This window comes from Cannabis sativa, chromosome 5 (assembly GCF_029168945.1).
Source record: "Cannabis sativa cultivar Pink pepper isolate KNU-18-1 chromosome 5, ASM2916894v1, whole genome shotgun sequence".
Classification (NCBI taxonomy): domain Eukaryota; kingdom Viridiplantae; phylum Streptophyta; class Magnoliopsida; order Rosales; family Cannabaceae; genus Cannabis; species Cannabis sativa.
Genome location: NC_083605.1, coordinates 13,130,423 through 13,155,119, shown reverse-complemented (window position 1 = coordinate 13,155,119; position 24,697 = coordinate 13,130,423). Strand labels below are relative to the sequence as shown.

General features: G+C 35.9%; 1 protein-coding gene across 1 annotated transcript; it reads left to right on the top strand.

The window, feature by feature from the left end:
- The first annotated feature begins 261 nt into the window (after nucleotides 1-261).
- Nucleotides 262-24,697, top strand: LOC133038166 (uncharacterized). The gene is made up of 7 exons (XM_061116227.1): nucleotides 262-274; nucleotides 3,854-4,098; nucleotides 4,186-4,506; nucleotides 4,615-4,713; nucleotides 4,792-5,378; nucleotides 9,618-9,681; nucleotides 24,626-24,697. The coding sequence occupies exons 1-7, from the start codon at nucleotides 262-264 to the stop codon at nucleotides 24,695-24,697; spliced, it is 1,401 nt and encodes a 466-aa protein (XP_060972210.1).

Genomic DNA, 24,697 nt, shown 5'->3' with positions numbered 1-24,697 from the left:
ATAAATGTTATTTTTAATAAATTAATGTATTGTCTCTCATAAAATTATTTTACTAATTAAATAATATTTTATTTAACCAATAAATAGTTTCACTAAATAAAACTAAATATTTAAATTTGTTAATTATTTAATTCAGAATTAAAAGATAATACTAAAATAATAATTTATAAAAAATTATTATTTTGTCCTCAATAATAATTTTTGAACACAATTTATTCTTTCACTACATAATTATTTCTCATTTTAACCTTACACTGAACAATGTGGTATAAAGGTAATTTGAGAACCAAAGACTTTTATTGCCAAGCTCTAATAAACTCGAGATTACAATTATTCTCATCAATAAAATAAGGTAGTTTATTAATTTATTATTACTCTACTATAAATATAGAATTACACCATTACTACAAAACAAGTCTTTAAAGGTGCTTTTTTCCAGCAAATTAATAATCAACGAATGCCATAGAGTGTAGCTAAATTAAATTTTAATAAAAAAATACGTACAGAGTCGGTTATTTTGTAATAACTAACTCCATACGTAATAATTTTTTAATTTTCATGAAAAAATTCTACGGAATCGGTTATTTTGTAATAATTACCTTAGATAGTGATTTTTTAATTTCAAAGAAAAAACACTTATGGCATTGGTTATTTTATGTCTTTATATAACTCTCTCTAGCTATCGTTTTCCTCAAACTCCAAAAAATCTAACAGCCCTTCGTCCTTTCAAACCCACGAAACCCTCGCCCAACCACCCCTTTCTTCCCCCATTTCTTCATTTTCATCCGTTTTTATCTATTTTTTTTAAAATCTTGCATTTTTCACACTCAAAAACATATCCCTGGAGTTTGATCGCCTTTTGTTTAGTTTTTTAGAGTAAACAGAGCTTAAAGGTAGTGGTTGTGGTGATTGTAGCCCCCACCATCACTTTTAGTGGAGAAATCGATGAATTTCAACGTCCATTAAGGTATAAATCTAATCTTTAATAATTTTACTAATGTAAATTACTTTATTTTTAATTTCGTAAATTTTTTTTTAGGATTTTCTTATATTGTTAATTGTGTTCTTGTAGTTATACATGGTGACCGGATTTTGGTCGGTATTGGTGGCCTAATTTTGATAATAAGGTAAAAATTTAAACATATGTATGTATGTATTTTGTATTTTATTAAATATATATTGTATGTATACATATTTTGTAATTGTATATGTATTGTATAGTATATGTGTATATATACAAATATTATAATTATATTATATTTTTTTTATATATTGTATATGTATATATTGAATATTTTAAACTAATAGTTTTGTTAAATATTGTGAATGAGAATGAGATAGGAGAGTATTAAACAATTTAAAAATTAATTTCGAAAAATTAGTTTAGAAATTTATTCTATTTTTTATCATTTTTTTTATTTTCAATTTTATTCATGTGTTTTTATTCTTTTTAGTAGCTAGTAAATAGTTAGTTACAACTACTTAACAAGTTACTAATTTTTATTCCTCACTACAACAAATAATACCAATAGCGGCGGGGTTATTAGCGGCGGGCCCTCTCCGCCGCTAATAAGAGGGGTATTAGCGGCGGAGGGTGGGGTCCGCCGCTAATAGTTGGCCAACCTTTTTTTTTTTTGAATATCATTAGCGGCGGGCAGTACGCCGCAATTGCTCCGCCGCTAATACTAATAGCGGCGGGCCCGCCGCTATTGGTCCGCCGCTATTAGTATTAGCGGCGGAGCCCGCCGCTAATACTCCGCCGCTAATAAATGGGCGGGATAATTCCCGCTCATGTATTTCAAATTATTAGCGGCGGACTATTAGCGGCGGGGGTCCGCCGCTAATAGTATTTTTTTTATTTTTTTATTTTTAATACTATTAGCGGCGGACCCCGCCGCTAATAGTCCGCCGCTACACATATTATAAATACCCCCATCAGCCCCACTTCTCCAACTTTTCTTTCATTTCAAAATTCAAACCCCTTTACCCCTCTTCCCCCAAATCCGACCCTTTCCCACCATCAGCCCCACCCCGAAGCACCCCACTCGGCGCACCACCACCCCGACGCACCACCATCCCGACGCACCAACAGTACATCCCCACGCACTCCCGACGTTTTTTGGTATGTTTTTTTTTTAATCTTATAATCTGGGTATTTGTATTTGTATGCATATTGTAATCTTATAGTTTTAGGTTTTAGATTTGTATTTGTATGCACATTTTGATTTATAATCTGGGTATATATTTATGTTTAGATCGGATTTTTTTTTGTTTTTGTGATAGATCTGTATATGTATATTGTGTATATTGTGTATATTGTGTATTTTGGTGTATAATTAATAATATGTGTATATATATATTGTTTGGGTATTAATTTTTTATTTTTTTGTATATATATATATTGTATTATATATTTTATTTCTGTATATATATATTTCTGTATATATATATTATTTATGTTTTTTGTGTATAAATATTGTATTATATATTAATTGATATATATATATATTAATTGATATATATATATTTTTTGTGTATTTATATAATTTATTTGGGTATTTATTATTTTATTTATTTATATATTATCTGTATATAAATATTTTTGTCTATATATATTCACTGTATATATATTTTTTATGTTTTATATTAGTATATATTTTCACTGTATATATATATATTATATATAATATGTATTTTTTATAATATATATTTTTTTACTGTATATATATATATTTATTTATGTAATGTATTTTTTTTATATATATTATATATAATATATATTTTTTATGTTTATATATATGTAAATTTAATATATATAATTTTAGTGAGTGTATATACTAAATAAATATACTTTATAAAATTTATATATTTATTTTATTGTTGTAATTTTTTTTTACTTTTTTAATTTATTTGTTGGAATTGAAAGTATATATTTTTGTTATTTTTGTTGTTATATTGTAATTTTTATTTGATTTAATTTATTTGGTATAATTGTAGCCTAAAATTTTTAGGATAGTTAAAAAATTATTTGGTATAATTTTAGCCTAAAATTTTTAGTATAATATTACATAAAAATTTGAATATTGAAAATTAAAAAGTTAAATAAAAATAATTTTTTTAATTTTAATAATAATTGTAATTAAATTATCAAATTTTTATGTAAGTTTTTAAGAAAAAATATGTTAATGGAATTTTATGTATTTTTAAAAAATAAATTTAGTTTTATATAAATGAAAAATAATTCAAAAATTTAAAAATTAAAAATTTAAAATTTAGTAATTTAATGAATTTTTATAGTGTAATATGTAAAATAATTTTTTTTATAATATAATTAGTTTAAATTTTGATAATTAATTTTAAGTTTCAAAAAATAATAATTCATTTAAAATTTAATTATTTTATATTTATTTAAATTTAAAAAATAAATTAATTTTTTTTATGAATAATAAAAATAACACAAAAATTTAAAATTTATAATTATAATTATGTTTAAAAATATAACATAAAATTTGTATTCATAAAATTTCATAAGACTTTAGAAAAATTCAAAAATTAATAATAAAGAACAATTATAATTCATATTTATAATTATATTTAAAAATATATCATAAAATTTCATAAGATTTTACAAAAATTTAAAAATTAATAATAAAGAACAATAATAATTCATATTTATAATTATATTTAAAAAAATATATCATAACTTTTGTACTCATAAAATTTCATAAGACTTTACAAAAATTCAAAAATTAATAATAAAGAACAATAATAATTCATATTTATCATTATATTTACAAAAAAATATTAATGTATGATTTACTAATAAAATTATTTTTCCCTCGAATATATATAGTTCCACCTCCGGTCAGAAAGGGTCGTGGGGTTGCCGCAAACGCTAATCTCGAAAAAAAAAGGAGAGAAGCTGGTAAGCCCTTACCGGTGGAGGTAGATCTTGAAACCGGCAAAGTAGTTGGCACTGAAGCCAGCAATTATGTTCGATTTCTTGGCCAACAAGTGAGCATGTTGTGCCCGGGTGGTCATCTAAATTTTTCCGATGTACCCCAACAATACAAGGATCAAGTGCTCAATCGAATCAGAGTAAGTGATTTTTAATTATTAAAGGTTGTAATAATTTTATGTCCTCATTTACAAATTAACATAATTTTAAATTATTTTATTACATAGTACTACTTTGATATCGATGGGAATCCCCACCGAGACCTACTTATGGGGACTTTATATTCGGTGATGGCGGAGCGGTATAGTGAGCGAAAGACGCTCAGACACAAGCATTTCAAACAACATTACAAAAAACCAGAAGATTGGGACACAGTTCTCAAATTCCCCCCTGACTACTTGAATACCGAGACTTGGAAACCGGTTTGCGAATTGTTCGTTAGCGAGGCATTTTTGAATCGTTCAACTAAAAATAAATCGAATCGGCAACTAATGAAATATCCAACAACGCAAGGCACAAAATCGTTGGCGTCCATACGCCACGGAATGGTATGTATTAATTCTTCAATTGTTAAATGTTTCATAAAAAAAATTCTTTAATAGTTAATAATATTTTTTTCTTATAATAAACTAATTTAATTGTTTATATTTGTATAGGGGGGTCCTCCTGGAGAGCATGTAGTTGAAGCATGGAAGGAGATCCATGTGAAAAAACCGTCTGGAAATTTCGTTAATGAATTAGCTGCAAAAGATTATGTAAGTGATTAAAATTATTTATTATTAAAATTTATATTTTATATTAATTACATATTCTAATAATTTTGATTTAAATAGGAGGAACTGATCAAGGAGCTTGATAGGAAGCGACTTGAACGACAATCCCAGAGCGATACTGGGACTGAATCTGAATCTGATACTGGTTATCAGTTTGACGTAATGGAAACAGTTCTAGGCCAAAGATCTGACTATCAAAGAGGCGTGGGTAAAAGGCTCAAGGGCAAAGGAAAGAAACCAATCCCTCAAACTCAATCAACGGTGCCTCCCCAACCAAATACTGAAATGATGAGCACCATGGCAGATATATTCTCAGCTATGCGTGCCACTTGGGGGGGTAATTTGACGCCTGAACAACGTGCCCAAATATTTAACCCACGCTTTGACAATTTCGTTCAAACGTATAGTCAATCGCAGTCGCCTGGTGGTTCGTCTTCTCAGAGTCATGCCGCTCCTCCGGAACAGCAACAACAACCTCCTACGCAACCACAATTTCAGCCTTCCTCGCAACAACAATTCCAAAATTTGTCACAGCAGCAATTTGAAAATTTTTTGCAGCAGCAACCCCAATCTTTTCCTCAGCAATTTCCTCAGCAACAGTCTGCTCCGCCAATGGGAAATCAGTTCTTATACCGAACACCGTCAGAGTCTCCTCCGCTCGGCTCAAACTTTGCCGATTTTGGATTATTTGGGAGTTCATCGCAGGAGAACCAATTTTTTTCAACTCCCATTTTCAACCAAGCTGAGCTCGGTAATTTGACGCTGGGTTTATCATCAGACCAAGCGTATGTGCCTTCTCCGCCACGGGCTTCGGGGACTCGTACCGAAAATAATCCAGATCAAGACTTCATAATTAGAGACTTGAATGAAGATGTTAATGAATAATTTATTTATGTTTTGTAATAATTTAGTTTAATTTTGAGACAATATTTTATTAGGATTAATATGTTAAAGTTAATTACTTTGGAGACAATTTTAAATTATTAATAAATTTTATTAAATTGTTTTAATTATATTAATTAGATTTATTTATTAAATATTTAATTAAATTGTTTTAATTATATTAGTTAGATTTATTTATTAAATATTTAATTATTTATTTATATATAATATAATTTAATTTTAAAAATAATTAATATTTTTTTTTTATTATTGGGTGTTGTAGCGGCGGAGCAATAGCGGCGGGACCCCGCCGCTATTGCCCTGTGTCAGTCTCGAAACACGAAACTGACACAGAGCAATAGCGGCGGGGTCCCGCCGCTATTGCTCCGCCGCTATTAACAGTATTAGCGGCGGAACCAGTTTTTGGCCGCTAATACTATTAGTAGCGGCCAAGCAATAGCGGCGGACCAATAGCGGCCGAGGTCCGCCGCTATTGCCCTTTAGCGGCCAAAAACTGGAGCAATAGCGGCCGAGGGGCCCGCCGCTATTGCTCCTGAATGTTGTAGTGCCTATTGATGTATTTTTAGTACTAACTATTAGTAACTATTTAGTAATAAATTAACTAGTTACTCATAAATTATATAACTAATTAGTACGTAGTAAACTAAATAAATTTTTAATTTTGTAATATTTATTTATATTATAGGTAGAATATATGAAGCCAACTTACTAGTAGATTAGGAAGTAAAAATTAAATGAGTCACCAATTATAGGACAGAACAAAGAGGTTTGAGGGTGTTCAGGATAGCGGTCAAGGTAAGAATAATGAATAGTGACCTTATCCTAAGTGTTCAAGATGTATAAAGGCATCATTTGAGCCAATGTAGAACCGGATCTTGTTTTATTGTGGGGTAGTGGGTAATCTGAAAAGAACCTATCTTCAGTTAAGAAAGACTGATGTTAAAGAAGAAAAGTGTACAGGTCCTGCCCAAGTGCTGGTTATGACTCAAGGGGACCTGGGTATCGGTCCTTCGGCCGACTCAAATTAGAATTTTATGGTAAATATTAAAATTTTTGTTTCAATTGATATTGATATCAAACATTGTACATTCAGTTAGAGACATCAAAAAATCTAAATGGACTGTGCATGTATGTTACTTAGTGGTAACCCATTTGGCGGGGTGGACAAATTAGAGAAATGACAATATGAGTTAAGTTGTTGGTATTTCCAAGTGGAATATAGGACATGAGTAGTTAATGGAGGCATCTATCCAATTGATTCAAATAACAAAATCTTTTATTTAGGAGTGATCTAGCATTAGCAAAGGTAAGAACATTTATGAGTATTGTCTGGAATCCTAGGTGTATTGAAGGCGGCGATTATGTAGTAATTTCAAGATTATGTGTAGGTGTGGGACTACCTATGCTAGCAAGAATCATCTTGTTTTGGTAGGTCACCATGAAGGAACTCCATGGCTAAGTGTCCTTGTCTTTGGGTGATTTCATTTAGGAAATTTTCCCATGAAGCGTGCGATTCAGAGCAATGCACGTTGGAAGCACTTGGATTGGTCTGTGGGACCAGTCGTCAGTCTGGAAAGTAGCTAGAGTGATGCACTTGTGTATAAGAGTCATCATTCTGTGGGAGTAAGGGCCCAATAGAGACTTGAAGCGGGGACGTTACCAGGGTAGCATATAAAAAATCCTAGGAAGAGTAGTGGTATTACTAAAGTAAAGAAGATTACCTAAATTACTTAAAGTAATTCGATAATGATGGAGAGTACTTCATAATAGATTGGATAGTTAATATTGTATATAAGGAGACCATTGAAATTCTGGGAAAAGATTACTTTATTAAGCAAATATAAAAAGGCATACTCACCCAAAATGGGGAAAAGCTTATGAATTGAGATGCAATTGAATGGACATGTATTTGAGTGATTGGTGAATGTTAAATCACAAAGTAGGTTGTTTATTAAACAATTAACTATATAATTGAGTGTAAAATAAGTTTTAGAGTGGTTAACCAAGTAAGCAGATAGTGATGATTGTAAGGGAGCAATGGTGGCGTATGAACTAGGGAGTAAAACCTTAGTGGTAATGACGAGAAAAGTATACAAGGGTCTTAGAATAATCTCTTCCCTAACGAGGTGTTTATTTAAAAGTGATAATTAAACATACCACTAGTTAGGTACCTTAATAAGTGTGGTACGAGAAAAATATTAGATACCTGTTTACTGGGGTAATTACGCTAGGTAGCCTATTAGCTATCTTTAACTCCTACATTGTCTGGAGTATAAAATCTGTTTCATGTCTCCATCCTGAGAAAATATATATCAAACTCAACCCATATTCTGAGCTTTAACGATGTTAAAATTCAGACAAATTTATTATGTGGGAAAAACATCTTGTCTAGGTTAGTACTATAAAATGAGACAATTTCACTAGTTAAGAAAGTTTCGTAGAAAGACAACAAGATAGAAACAACAGTTTGAGACTTAGAATCATAAATACGGGGGTAATATCCTGAATTGTTTAAATAAATTTTGAGGACAAAATTTTTATAAATAGGGGATGGTTGTAATATCCCGATAAGTCTAATGGTAAATATTAGAGTTTATATTTATAATATGGATGAATCAGGTAATAAGTGGGATTATAATCATGCTAATCTATTTTAGCATAAAATTTAAATTTTGCTATAAGTTTGTAAATAAGCGTAATTTATAAATTACGCAGATTTATATAGCATGTGTGAATGTAATAGGAGCTATATGTGGAATAAAAATATTTTTAGGTTCGGCGATCCTCAAGACCCGATAAGTGAATAAATAAGTGTAATTTGTTAATTACAGAAATTTATTTAAAATACGTGGATATAATATGAGTTATTTGTAAGAAAAAAATAATTTCAAGTTCGGCAACCCTGGAGACCCAATTGGAGGTCAAAAATGTAACAACAGTTTTAGTTAGAAATATTGAGGCGATTCTTGGGATAAGTTGATTTTAAAAATATCGAGATATTTTGGTATACTCAAAATTGGCTAAATACCCTAAAAATATGTTTCTTAGTGGCTAAGAAATAATAAAATAACTATTAATAATAAAAATTTTATTAATATTATTATTAATACTATATTATTATATTATTAGTAATATATTATGATTATCATATTATTTTTATATATATATTTAATTTATCGTAAATTTAGTATATATATATATTATAAGTTTATATCAGAAGAAAATGTATAAACGAAACTCTCATTTTCTTTCTTCAACAAAACTTTCTTCTCCTATATCCATTTTTTTTTTATTTTAACCCAAAACCTAGCAATCTAAGCTCTAGTAGTAGCGGGATAGTAAATCCTTAAAGAAGAAAAAATTAAAGTATGGTTTAATTACATTTTAAGCTAAAAACGATTGGTTTTATATAGTGACTTTGTGACTTAGAGTGGTTATAGAGATTCTAACTTTGTAGAATTGTTCTTTGGTGGCTATGGGACTAGTTTTGATGTTTACTTGTTGAAATTGAGGTGATTTTGATTTAAAAATTAAGTTTGGAACTTTTTAAAACTTAGTCCGAACGTTAATGGCGTTTTTCATTTAAGGGCTCAATTTTAATTTCTGTAACGTAACGATGGTAATATTTATGGTATATATGTGTCCTATGAAGTTTGGAGTGATTTGGATAAGTTTTGGTAATGTTTTAGTGAGTGCAAAATTTGGGATTTTCGTGTTTCACCGTTTTTAGAAATTTTTAGGAGATCAGAAATCGTATTTTTGTCATAAGTTCTTACTAGGGTGTCCATTTTGAACGTTCCATATACCATTTCGATGCTTGCAATTAGCTCTACAACATGGTATATATTTTAGAGCCAAAATATAAGTTTTATTTTAGTATATTTATACCACGAGATTTGGTAGAAAACCGTAGATTGTCTTATGTAAATATTAAGAAGTGTTTTAGGATAAACACTTAATAGTTTATCATTGTTGTGATATAGGGCCGAGATCATTGGGGATAGTTCTCCACTTGGGTTGGCCAACATGTATGAACCTGAATTAAAGGTAAGAAAAATATATTGTACTACATAGTATGTTGTATTGTAATACAATTAGTATTGTTGTGAATTGATTAATATTGAGGTATGGTTATTATTGTTATATATATAATAAAATGATTGATTGATTAAGCAATGATAGTGTGATGATACCATGAATGAGATATGCAGGCTCACCTTATTAGGTGATGCGATATGCCAGGTGTCGTACCTTATTAGGTGCATGCAGTAGTGATATATGAGTACCGAGCATAGGTACTGGCTCACCTGATTAGGTGATGTAATATGTCAGGCGTCGTACCTTATTAGTTACGGGAAGCAATGATATATGAGTTCTAACCATAGGTACAAGCTCATCTGATTAGGTGATGAAATTATGTGATATATGGGTGCAGGTAAAGGAAAAGAAAAGCTAGATCAACCGTGAGGTGATATATGATTTTGTTTTATGTTTTTGAGGCATTATTGTATATAGTTCTTTTGTTAAACTTCTTGTAACGGGAATCCCCGAAACACGCTTTTTATGTCGTTATAATGTCCGTTTTCGTGTTTTATTTCTGTCAAGTTTTTAATATTATCACAATTTTTAATATTTAATTAATCTATTAGCATTAAAGTAGTTTATAAAATCACACACGTGGCGTCCCTTTACTTTAGGGCATTACAAAAGTGCTCCAGCATCTTACTAATGTAAGTTGCTTGCACTAGAGTATGTAAATTACCAGGCATACCACAAGCCATAGGTTTAGATAATCTCAAACTTTTGTTACTAGGATCGAGAAGTTTTGTTAAGTCCATTGAATAGACTTATTATCAAAATTTCCTTTCTTGTTCTTGTAATAGAAAACTTTTGTCACTCCATATGAATGGTTTTAACCATAGTTCTCCTGGCTTTGCTTCTTAGTTCCTTATTCTGACTATCCATTACTTGTTTAAACTAACAATGAATTTTTATCACAAGTGTCTTCAAAGTCATAACAGTGTAGGTTCTTTAAAATCCTCCCACTATGACAAGGTACTGTGACTTTCTATCTAAGAACATTAATGGTCTTGTCCTCATCGGTTGTGTCAATACAAAAGAGGTAGTAGGACTATCTTATATAGAATAAGATGATAGAACACTTTGGAATTGAAAATATCTCCTCTACTTTGCTACTTTGTTTTCAAATTTAGTCACATTCTTAGAAAAGTATTATTTATTGAAACAAATACTTTCTCATCTTAATGGCTATAGGATGGTCCACCCCTAATCACTTTAGAATAGCTATCAAACATGCAAACTTTAGTTAATAGTTCTAGCTTTTTTTAAGTTCATGATCAGGACATCTCTGAATCTAGTAATGGTGTTTCTAAGTACAATGGTGTACACTAAGTACACAACCATTCTATCATTCTGAAGTTTTCCTATCACTAGGATATTTTCCTAGAAGGACTTAGTCAGCTGCTAGTAACTAATCATAACCTTTCACTTTCATCAATATGCAATTCGAATTTCTGGGAAGGTAATTTTGGATATACTTTGAAGTTCAACATAATGATCTTTCATCTTCATAACCAAATATTTTTCTACCCCTATAAATTTGCAAGATCTTTAACCACTTACCTCAATGGTTTTCACCATTTGCTAGAAATTCTTGAAATTTCTCAAACATTTCAAATTTCATTACATAAGATATATATCTACCGTAATCGTTTTAAGAATTTAACGATAACTCATATCCACCCCTGAATGTACATCCATATGTTCGAATACATATGATCCTACTTTCAAGTGGATACTGACATATTTTCTCTTTTCAAAGACTGATCTTGTCAAAACCACTATGAGCAAGATGCAAATACAATAGATATATTGTTGTGGTTTGATGAGTTAGGTCTAGTTACAACAAAGAATTCTTAGAATAGTTCAAGTAGATTTTGATCACAGAATACCAAACTCATAGTCCATACATTAACATACAATTAGGATCCATTGTAGAAAATGAATATGAAAGAGTTCAATTAAACTAATAATCAAATATGGAAAAATATTTTTGTGTTAATCTTGGCCAATGAAAATGATCTAATGGTAAAATAACTTGGGATGATGATTTTCAATTTCAAGAGCTCAAATCTGTCCGTTGGATCATTTTCGGGTTATTTGTAGAAAAAATTGAATAAGTCTTGGGACAAATTTTGGACCTGAACTCTTCATTAAGATATGGGTGTGACATACGACTTGAAGAATCATTGAAAGGACTTTCTAAATCAAGTTGAATCATATCAGTCAGATCAATATTGACGGAGTTATGACAGTTTTATTGAATGTTGTTCAACACCTAACTCCCAGGTTGAAATACTGACGTCAACTTGGATGCAGTGTGAGTTGAAAAACATCTTGGAGTTGTATTTTTTGATGCTTAATTGATATGTTGACATCACTTAGTTAATTACTTAGTTTTAGTGAAGTTGTTAGCTAGTTCTCAAAGATGTCGATTTTCCACAAAATTGGGCATTCTCAAAACTTTCCCATTATGACTAATTTGCTGATATTACACTTTGCCAAAATTATTAACTATCAAAGTGTAAATTTTAATTGTCATAAGTCATATCATAGCTCTCGTTTAATATAGAAAAAAATAATCATTTGCTCAAGACGTTACCAAAATTGGATAAGCAGAACCCAGCGTACCGAACCATATGTCAACCGAGGTAGTGAGTGCTTCAACCTAGGCGCTGGGTGCACACTAGGTGGCCCGGGAACCTAGTGTTTCAAAAGGGAAGTATTTTGATTCTTATTATGGTGCCTCTAACATGTTCATGATTGGTCTTATTCATCTATAAGTACAAATTTTGAGCCATTTTTACCAAAACAGACCCAATAACTGAAACCCTAGTTGGGAATGTTAACGTGGGCGCTGGGAGAAAACCCTAGGTGCTCGAGTTGACTTTGGCATTTCATTTCATCTCTTTCCAATTTTCAAGCCTCAAACATGGATTCTTCTTGTTTTCTTGGATATAATACTAAGGGATGGTGAGTTAAAAATAACATAGCAGGATCCAAACACCCATTTCGGACATTTCAGAGTCAACCTAGGCGCAGGGCTAGGGACCCCTCCCAGGTCGACTGATATGACTCGGGACTACTCAACTCCGTAAATATTTTCCTTCTTCTCACGTGTCAAACATTAATGTCCACATCACCGGTAAACATAGGTTGTTACAACAACCTTGGAATTTTTATATTTAACGGTAATTTTTAATAATATTTTATTTCATTAAAAATAAAAAAATCCTAGCCAATATATCTTTGTTATTTTTTTTTTTAATTTAAAATTAATTTATTGGTAAAATCTAAATATACTCTATATGGTTAACTTGATCATGGATATTTTAAATTTAAATTAACTATAGGCTATATTTTTTTTTAAAACTCATTATTTAATTAATTTAATATCTATGGTTAACTTGATGATAGATCCAATGGATCAAAATTAGCCATAGTAAATTGATGATAAATTAATTAAATAATTTTTAACAAAGGTATACTCTTCTCATTTCTTTCATCTTTGTCATAAACTTAGAGACATGATAGAGCCCATCTAAATCAACATGTAAGCCAATTTATTTTAGATGATAAAATGGACTAGGTTGCTAAATAAAATAATCACCATATTGATAGATTTTTTTAATGGTAAAAACTTGTCAACTAACTTAAGGTCAAAAAATCAAAACTCAAAATAAAGACTTAGATTGAAGACAAAAATATAAAAATTCAAAACCTTAAAGAAATATTTAGAGCAACAATGGAGGAAGATAAATGCTTGTATTTCTTGAAGTGAAGTTTTACAATGATTGTCCAACCCCGCCTCAAATTCGGAAGAGGTGTATTTATAGGCTCTAATGGCATGGGGTATATTAGTGGTCCTAAGGGACATAGTGATATTCATGACGTGGAGGTTGCAGGTAGCAGGTGTTGGTCTCATGCCTTTTACCTTTGTTTGGTGTCGAGTGGTCCTGAGTTGCAAAGGTATTGGTTGTTGTGCACTCTTTTTTGGGATGTCAGCACTTACAAAAGTGGTGTCTCCACTGCTCATACCCCCTAGCATCAGATTTGCAAGAGGTGTGGTTGTACTCTGTTTGCATGCATACTTCATCCTTAGTATGCATGACTTTTTCTTGTGATCGTACCTCCGTTGTAGACATATTCAACACTTGGGAAAACTTCACTAAGCATTTTTTGTGTCATCGAGGAGAGCATTACAAATTTACATGCATGCAAGTTTTGGCCTAGTGACTTGCATGCATGTATTACCCGAGAGACTTGCATGTTTCATGGCCAAGGGATTTGCAAGTTTGTCACATGGCCAAGTGATTTACACATCCATAATTGAGTGACTTTCTTGTTGCATGGCCAAGGGATGTGTAAGTTTTTCACATGGCCGAGTGACTTGCACACCCATGGCTAAGTGACTTTCATGTTGCATGGCCAATGGATGTGCAAGTTTGTCACGTGGCCAAGTGACTTTGATCTTGACATGGTTGAGTAATTTGATCCTTACATGGTCGAGTGACCATCAACCCTTCTTGGTCGAGTCACCATTACCCCTACTTGGTTGAGTATCTCCCAAGCTAGGGTTTGGTGGAATGGCCTCAGGATACACACATTGATCTATTCTTCTTTTCCCTTACTCTTAAAGCTAGTTTTTTTAACATCTCGAGATTAATTATTGACTAATCTTGAGAATTTGCCTTGCTAATTTTTTGGGTTAACATTTTTCCCCTTGTCTATAAGAACTCTTTTAAGTGTTCTTATAGTCTAATTTCAGGATGCATCATGTAAAGCCCGCTTAGTTGAATTTGGAAATTAGCAGTTAATTATGATTAATTATGAAAATTATTTATAGCTATTTAAATAATTTATTATACTGTTATTTATGGAATTCAGAAATGCATCACTATGTCATTCAGTAGTTTTCATATTTTGCATTTCCGGTGCCCGGTATTTTGGAAATCGGCGTTTGGCTCAGTAGAAATCACAACTTAGTATGTTAGTAGTTTGGGACGGGTTTTTAGACATTGGGAATGTCGGGAATGGCCGGGAATTTAGAATTTCCCAAAAATACCCCTTTAGTGTTATTTATGTGGTTTTAGTGTGGAGGGGCAAAATGGTCTTTTTGCCCCATTAGTATTTTGTCTTTTAGTGAATTTATTATTTGAAAATAAATGTTTAATTATTAGTTATTTGGCTGAAATGGTTATATGCTAGGTGTCCTTTATTCATTTCTCATTTTACAACAAAATTACACTTAGAAAAATTAGAGAAAAGCATTCAAAACTCTCTCTCTTTCCCTCTCCATTTCGGCTTCATTGTGAAGCAAGGAAAAGGAGATTTTTCCTTGTGAATCTTGTAATTTTCAGCAAGCTTTGGGTGATCTCTTGTTGTGGTATGTGTTCCTAATTTTATTCCTTTGCTTTCTTGGAAAAAAATGTTGAAAATGGTTGATGCATGCATGTTTGTTAGTTGTTGTTGTTGCTGTGATTTTGTGCTTAATTTCAGAGGTTTAAAGCTTGTTAGATTAGGGTTATTTAAGTTGTTTTGAAGCATGATAGTTAGGTTGAGTAAAGTTATGATTTTTCTATGTTAAAACTATGGTTTTCAAAGAGAGTTGGTTAGATTCTGTTGCTGTGATGTTGTTGATCTTTTTTAGTTGTTTTCAGAAGCTTAGTCATGCATATTTAAGTAGATTTAAACATGTTTGAATGCATGTTAGAGGTCTTTAGCCAAGCTTGAGTTTTGAACTCAAAGCTTGAGGCTTTAATGGCAATTTTCGTATCTGTGATTTCTGGGTTGTTTTAATGCTTTGAAAATGTTCTTTGGGGTATTTAGAACAGGTCTGGAAGGATTTGTATGAATTTGGTTTGATTTGATTGAGTTATGAATTTTTGAAAAAAATTCCTGCGAGGAACCGGAATGCCGGTTGTGCAACCGGAATTCTGGATGAGAGTCCAGTAATTCCCAGAACCGGAATTTCGGTTGCAGAACCGGTCTACCGGTTGGGGAATTTTCAGAAACCCTAGATTTCCTCGATTTTATGTTTTAGGGGGTATTGCCATGCTTTTTATCGATGGGGAAACTTTTAGTTCCTAGTTTAAGTCCCCGGGAAGTGATTTAGCGTGTCACTTATAGTGTTGTGATTTTTATGGTTTAGGAGCCTGTAATCCGCCGTCGCCTAAAGTTCCAAATAAAGTTGACGGCACACCTGAATTCGGAATCCAGGTAAGATTAGTATAATAGTATGCATATGTAGATTACATGTTTAGCGCGCATGTAGGAAGCCTGTTAGATTACATTAGTTATGTATGTTGGCTTCGAACCATCCAACCCTGTCACGTCGGTACAGGCTGGAGTATGACCAGCAGCCGGAGTATGACCGGTTCGACCGATCAGGCTGACACTTTGTTGGTGGTTCCGTACTATTGACGTATCCTGTCGGTACAGGCTGGAGTATGAATAGTAGCCGGAGTATGACCGGTTTGACCGATCAGGAGGATATAGTAACACGTCGGTACAGGCTGGAGTATGACCAGCAGCCGGAGCATGATCGATTCGACCGATCAGGCTGTTACGTGTCAATAGTACCGTCCCTATGAACGTTCAGAACTCAGTACCATGTTGGACATGGCAGTAGTGGCTCAGTACCGTGTTGGACACGGCAGTAGCGGGACTCAGTATCGTGTTGGACACGACAGTTAGGGTTATGATCAGGGGTATGGGCGTCTGATCATAACCGGGATTATGTATGAGTATTATTATGCTTTTCTTACTGAGTCTGTCGACTCACAGTTCTCTGTTTATGTGTAGGTAAAGGCAAGGCTAAAGCTGATGCACCGTGAGCGAGCTTGTGAAGATTGTACATGTCGGGGCGGTTAGGCCTGGAGAGTACGATCCTCGGGACAGCGAGGCTGATTTTGTAACTGGTCGCTAGGCGACATTTATTTTGTGTATCAGTTAAACAGTTAAATCTTTTTGTAAATGATTTTATAATCGGGATCCCTAGTCTTTTGTAATATTATTTTATAAGTTTAATTAAAAAGCAAAATTTTTAATTAATCACGTTTTTCCATAAATCTCGTTGATTAGCAACGAGCTGCACAGCATGTTTAAAAATCACGTAATACGCCTATGTTAGTTAGGGTGTTACAATTTGGTATCAGAGCCGCCAGGTTGTCTTCCGAAGATCGTCAGGACATGTACAATCATCATCAACAGTTAGCTCGTTTCACGGTTCAGTAAGCCTTTATTGCTTTAGTAGTTTATTTTATTCAGTTATGAAAAAGAAAAGCCTGTTAGGAAGCATGTTAGTAGCCTGATAGTAGAATAGGCGCATGTTTCGTTTTTAATTTCCAAATTAAGCGGCATTAGTAAGCTCTCCTTGAATACGACCTGATATGCCAACTCTTGGTTTCGCAGGCGGTTCTAATCAGATGGACGCCAGGCGGACTACCAGGAGTCAGGGTAACTCAGTGGGGTCGAATCAAGGTCAGGGAGCTCAGTTTCCCCCGCTTGTTAGGGGCCGAGGTAGAGGTCCCCGAGGCAGGGCTCGTGGTCGGGGTGATGAGAACCCGCCACAGGCTGCCCAGGCTCCCCCAGCCGATCAGGGAGCCCAGAATTGGGAGTTACGGTTTGCGGAAATGCAAGCCCGGATTGAAGAGCAAGACCTCAAGATTCAGAGGTTGAGACAGCAGGGTGCTCTCGCAGTTCCAGTGCCCATAGTTCCAGTGGCACCTGCCCCTGCTGCCCAGGCCGAGATAGTGGTGGTGGCCAATAGATTGGAACCTCTGTACGAGCGGTTCCGGAAGTAAGCACCTCCGGTTTTCCTGGGAGGTCTGGACGTGATGAAAGCCGAGCAGTGGCTGACGGTGATTACCAAGATTCTGAACTTCATGGGTGTCACCGGTAACGACAGAGTGGTGTGTGCCACTTTCCAGTTCCAGGAGGACGCTCTGGTCTGGTGGGACATGGTGTCTCAGATCCATGACGTCACCACCATGACCTGGGAAAGGTTCCAGGAACTCTTCAACGCGAAGTACTACAATGAGGCGGTCAGAAGCGCCAAGAGGAAAGAGTTCGCTCACCTGACCCAGCGTGAGAATATGAGCGTCACTGAGTATACTACTCAGTTTTATCGGTTGGCGAGGTTAGCCTCGGGTATTGTGCCGACCGACTTCAGTAAGAAGGAGAAGTACCTGGACGGGTTAAATGCCAAGATCAAGCATGATCTGATGATTACCACGGACGACAGCACCACCTATGCTCAGATGGTGGAGAAGGCACTGCGAGCTGAGGGCGGAGTTGGGTGTATGTCGGAGTCAGCCAGTACTCCGGTGAGTGGCGGGGCTCCTACCCCTCCTGCATCAGGTTTTAGCAGGGAGAGTAGTGGTTCGGCCATTGATCAGAGGAAGAGAGCATCCACTGCTTCCGGTGGCTCGAGTCAGAACAAGAGGTTCCGGGGGAACCAGAACAGAGGGAGTCGTCCTGGTGGTACTGAGACCCGATTCTCCTATCCCGAGTGCCCTAGTTGCAAGAGGCACCATCGGGGTGAGTGCAAAGGTCAGGGATGCTTTCACTGTGGCATGCCCGGACACTTCAAGAGGGACTGTCCCCAGCTCCGATCAGAGGCACCGAGAGCTCCAGCGATACCCACTCCAGCCAGGGTGTTCGCTATCACTCAGGCTGATGCAGATGCCAACCCATCAGTTGTCACAGGTCAGCTTTCTATTAATAACTCGCTATGTTCAGTGCTGTTTGATTCTGGGGCTACACATTCTTATGTCGCGGCCAGAGTCTTTAGTAAATTGGGTAGACCGTACGATAGATATGAATCAGGGTTTGGAACCCTATTACCTGGCGGAGAATTGGTTATCTCCAATAGGTGGATTAGGTCTATGCCGATCAGGATAGATGGTAGAGAGTTAAGTGCTGATCTGATAGAGATGAGTTTAGTCGAATTCGATATTATTTTAGGAATGGATTTCCTATCTAAATATTCGGCGAGCATTGATTGTAAAAGGAAGATGGTGATCTTCCAACTGGAAAGTGAAGAACCATTTGTGTTTGTTGGTTCAGTTCAGGGATCCCGGATCCCGGTGATTTCGGCCATGTCAGCTAGAGATTTATTGCATGGCGGTTGTTTTGGGTTTCTGGCCGTGGTGGTGGACACCACTCGGCCAAATACCATTCGGCCAGAGGACATCAAGGTGGTTCGGGAATTTTTGGATGTTTTTCCCGAAGAACTTCTAGGGTTACCACCTCAGCGGGAGATTGACTTCGTGATAGACTTGGCACCAGGGGTGGAACCGGTTTCCAAATCCCCGTATAAAATGGCTCCAGCTGAACTTAAGGAATTAAAGATTCAGCTCCAAGGGTTGCTTGACATAGGGTTTATTCGGCCCAATGTGTCACCCTAGGGAGCCCCGGTTTTATTCGTCAAGAAGAAGGATGGATCTATGAGGATGTGAATCGACTACAGGGAATTGAACAAGCTGACGGTGAAGAATAAATATCCATTACCTAGGATCGATGATTTGTTCGATCAGCTTCAGGGGAAGACGGTCTTTTCTAAGATTGATCTCCGTTCGAGTTACCATCAGTTGAGAATCCGAGAGGAGAACATTCCGAAGACGGCTTTCCGCACTAGGTATGGACATTACGAATTTCTGGTTATGTCATTCGGACTAACCAATGCTCCTGCAGCATTCATGGACTTGATGAATAGAGTATTCAAGAATTTCCTCGATATCTGTGTGATTGTGTTTATCGACGACATCCTCGTGTACTCTCAATCAGAAGAGGAGCATGAGTTACATCTTCAGATGGTACTGCAACGACTTCGAGAACATAAGCTTTATGCCAAGTTCAAGAAATGTGAGTTCTGGCTATCTCAGGTGTCTTTCCTAGGGCACATTGTGAGCAAAGATGGGATCAAGGTGGATTCCGGGAAGATTGAATCCGTCAGGGATTGGCCGAGACCGAAGACAGTGACAGAGATCAGAAGCTTCTTGGGTTTAGCTGGGTACTACCGTAGGTTTGTCGAAGGGTTCTCTAAAATTTCAATGCCCCTAACCGAGCTTACAAAGAAGAATCAGCGATTTATTTGGTCAGACAAATGCGAAGCTAGTTTCCAGGAGCTGAAACAGAGGTTAATTACCGCTCCAGTGCTAGCTTTGCCTTCGGACAAGGAGAAGTTCGTAGTTTATTGTGACACATCCAAACAGGGTTTGGGGTGTGTATTGATGCAAGCCGATCGGGTCATCGCTTATGCCTCCCGTCAGTTAAAGGAATATGAACAGCGATACCCGACTCATGACCTAGAGTTGGCCGCGGTGGTTTTCGCATTGAAGATTTGGCGGCATTATCTTTACGGGGAAAAGTGTGAGATCTATACCGACCATAAAAGTCTCAAGTATTTCTTTACTCAGAAGGATTTGAATATGAGACAAAGGCATTGGTTGGAATTAGTGAAAGATTACGACTGTGAAATTCTCTATCACCCCGGAAAGGCCAATGTAGTGGCCGATGCTCTGAGCAGAAAAGGTCCCGGGCAAGTAGCTAGTATGGTTCAGATCTCACCTCAGCTAGCAGAGGATATGGTTAGATCCAGCATTGAGTTTGTGGTAGGTCAGCTCCACAACTTAACGCTGCAATCTGATCTGTTGGAAAGAATAAAAGTCGCTCAGAGGACAGATCCAGAGTTAGTGAAGATCCGAGATGAGGTGTTGGCTGGTCAAGCCAAGGAATTTTCAGTGTCAGACAGTGGGATACTTTTGTATAAAGCCAGGGTTTGTGTTCCGAATAGTGTGGAACTTAAGAATGAGATCTTTGAGGAGGCTCATTCTACCCCGTATTCTCTGCATCCCGGCACCACTAAGATGTACCAAGATCTTAAACCGTACTACTGGTGGAGCGGAATGAAGAAGAATTTGGTAGAATTCGTACCGAGATGCCTCACTTGTCAGCAGATTAAGGCTGAACATCAGAGACCAGCAGGGTTGTTGCAGCTTCTAACCCTACCAGAATGGAAATGGGAAGATATCACGATGGATTTTGTGGTCGGGTTACCTAGGACCACGGGTTTATTTGATTCCATCTGGGTAGTGGTGGATCGATTTACGAAATCTGCTCATTTTCTCCCGGTTAGAACAACATTTACAGTGGATCAGTTGGCAGAATTGTATGTTAGGGAGATCGTAAGACTTCACGTAGTACCGAAGTCTATAGTTTCGGACAGGGATCCGAAGTTCACCTCCAAATTTTGGCAAAGTTTGCAAAGAGCAATGGGTACAAAGCTGAAATTCAGTACAGCATTCAATCCTCAGACAGATGGTCAGTCCGAAAGGACAATTCAGATATTGGAGGACATGTTGAGAGCCTGTGTTATGGACTTTGAAGGCTCATGGAATAAGTATCTACCGTTGATAGAATTTTCTTACAACAACAGTTACCAGAGTACGATAGGGATGGCTCCCTACGAACTGTTATACAGTAGGAAATGTAGATCTCCCATCCACTGGGATGAGACAGGGGAGAGGAAATACCTTGGTCCAGAGTCAGTGTAGCGGACCAATGAGGCAATAGAGAAGATAAAAGCTAGAATGCTTGCCTCACACAGCAGACAGAAGAGTTATGCAGATCCGAAGTGCAGAGATATTGAGTTCCAAGTAGGGGACCATGTGTTTTTACGGGTATCTCCGATGAAGGGGATCAAACGTTTCGGGAAAAGAGGCAAGTTATGCCCTAGATTTACAGGACCTTTCGAGATTCTCGAGAAGATAGGTCAAGTGGCATATCGGTTAGCATTGCCTTCAGCCTTATCAGCAGTTCACAACGTATTCCATGTCTCGATGTTGAGAAAATACGTTTCAGATCCCTCTCATATACTCAGTTATGAGAGTCTTGAGCTACAACCAGACATGACTTATGAAGAACAGCCAGTGCAGATCCTGGATAGAAAGGATAAAGTCCTTCGAAATAAGACCATAGCACTGGTCAAGGTTCTCTGGAGAAACAACAAGGTGGAGGAAGCCACCTGGGAGCTAGAGTCAGATATGAGAGCTCAATATCTAGAGTTATTCAGGTTAGATTTCGGGGACAAAATCCTTTTAAGGGGGGGATAGTTGTAAAGCACGCTTAGTTTAATTTAGAAATTAGAAGTTAATTATGATTAATTATGAAAATTATTTATAGCTATTTAAATAATTTATTATACTGTTATTTATGGAATTCAGAAATGCATCGCTATGTCATTCAGTAGTTTTCATATTTTGCATTTCCGGTGCCCGGTATTTTGGAACTCGGCGTTTGGCTCAGTAGAAATCACAAATTAGTATGTTAGTAGTTTGGGACGGGTTTTTAGACATTGGGAATGTCGGGAATGGCCGAGAATTTAGAATTTCCCAAAAATACCCCTTTAGTGTTATTTATGTGGTTTTAGTGTGGAGGGGCAAAATGGTCTTTTTGCCCCATTAGTATTTTGTCTTTTAGTGAATTTATTATTTGAAAATAAATGTTTAATTATTAGTTATTTGGCTGAAATAGTTATATGCTAGGTGTCCTTTATTCATTTCTCATTTTACAACAAAATTACACTTAGAAAAATTAGAGAAAAGCATTCAAAACTCTCTCTCTTTCCCTCTCCATTTCGGCTTCATTGTGCAGCAAGGAAAAGGAGATTTTTCCTTGTGAATCTTGTAATTTTCAGCAAGCTTTGGGTGATCTCTTGTTGTGGTATGTGTTCCTAATTTTATTCCTTTATTTTCTTGGAAAAAAATGTTGAAAATGGTTGATGCATGCATGTTTGTTAGTTGTTGTTGCTGCTGTGAATTTGTGCTTAATTTCAGAGGTTTAAAGCTTGTTAGATTAGGGTTATTTAAGTTGTTTTGAAGCATGATAGTTAGGTTGAGTAAAGTTATGATTTTTCTATGTTAAAACTGTGGTTTTCAAAGAGAGTTGGTTAGATTCTGTTGCTGTGATGTTGTTGATATTTTTAGTTGTTTTTTAGAAGCTTAGTCATGCATATTTAAGTAGATTTAAACAGGTTTGAATGCATGTTAGAGGGATTTAGCCAAGCTTGAGTTTTGAACTCAAAGCTTGAGGCTCTAATGGCAATTTTCGTATCTGTGATTTCTGGGTTGTTTTAATGCTTTGAAAATGTTCTTTGGGGTATTTAGAACAGGTCTGGAAGGTTTGGTATGAATTGGGTTTGATTTGATTGAGTTATGAATTTTTGAAAAAAATTCCTGCGAGGAACCGGAATTCCGGTTGTGCAACCGGAATTCCGGATGAGGGTCCAGTAATTCCCAGAACCGGAATTCCGGTTGCAGAACCGGTCTACCGGTTGGGGAATTTTCAAAAACCCTAGATTTCCATGATTTTATGTTTTAGGGGGTATTGCCATGCTTTTTATTGATAGGGAAACTTTTAGTTCCTAGTTTAAGTCCCCGAGAAGTGATTTTACATTAGTTATGTATGTTGGCTTCGAACCATCCAACCCTGTCACGTCGGTACAGGCTGGAGTATGACTAGCAGCCGGAGTATGACCGGTTCGATCGATCAGGCTGACACTTGGTTGGTGGTTCCGTACTATTGACGTATCCCGTCTGCAGACAGCCGGAGTATGACCAGCAGCCGGAGTATGACCGGTTCGACCGATCAGGAGGATATAGTAACACGTCGGTACAGGCTGGAGTATGACCAGCAGCCGGAGTATGACTGGTTCGACCGATCAGGTTGTTACGTGTCAATAGTACCGTCCCTATGAACGTTCAGAACTCAGTACCATATTGGACATGGCAGTAGTGGCTCAGTACCGTGTTGGACACGGCAGTAGCGGGACTCAGTATCGTGTTGGACACGGCAGTTAGGGTTATGATCAGGGGTATGGGCGTCTGATCATAACCGGGATTATGTATGAGTATTATTATGCTTTTCTTACTGAGTCTGTCGACTCACAGTTCTACGTTTATGTGTAGGTAAAGGCAAGGCTAAAGCTGATGGACCGTGAAGATTGTACATGTCGGGGCGGTTAGGCCTGGAGAGTACGATCCTCGGGACAGCGAGGCTGATTTTGTAACTGGTCGCTAGGCGACATTTATTTTGTGTATCAGTTAAACAGTTAAATCTTTTTGTAAATGATTTTATAATCAGGATCCCGAGTCTTTTGTAATATTATTTTATAAGTTTAATTAAAAAGCAAAAATTTAATTAATCACGTTTTTCCATAAACCTCGTTGATTAGCAACGAGCTGCACAGCATGTTTAAAAATCACGTAATACGCCTATGTTAGTTAGGGTGTTACACATCATCACTTCTTCTCTGTTCTGCAGTTGTCTTTTTAGGCAGTTGCGCCTTGAGATCTTTTATTTGAGGGAGTATTTTTCCACTTGGGCTTTCTTAACATCGTTTTGATGTAACCTTATTATGAAGGGATTATAAACTCTTTCAACGGTCTCGACCTTTTACTGGCTACTTATAGGATGTAAGGAAAATGTTTAGCCTCTTGGGTCGTGCGTAACTTTTTCAAGTTCTTGGATGTTAAGGGAGCTATTTAGCCACTTGGGTCACACTCAAGCTTTTTTAAGATTAAACATTTTGTTGACGGAGCATGTTGTCCTTAGGCGCTCAACCTCTTACATTGCATTCGTGGTACTTAAAGTTCATTTTAAATGCTAGATGATCGATACTCCTTTGATATAAGGGAGCTTGTGGCCCTTAAGTGGTTCTCAGCCTTTTTTAAGATTTAAGGTTTTATTGAGGGAGCTTGTGCCTCTTAGGCAGTGCTTTACCCCTTACATTTCATTCGTGGTACTTAAAGTGCGTATTGAATGATAGAAGATCGATAATCCTTTTACAGAGGCGTCCCTCTTAAGATCGTATCCAATTCATCTTTTCTTTTTTTTTTCCTTTTTTTAGACTGCTTCATTCACTTTTACAATTTCGATTGACAATTATAGTGAGCAACTCAAGCAAACCAGTGGAGACTGA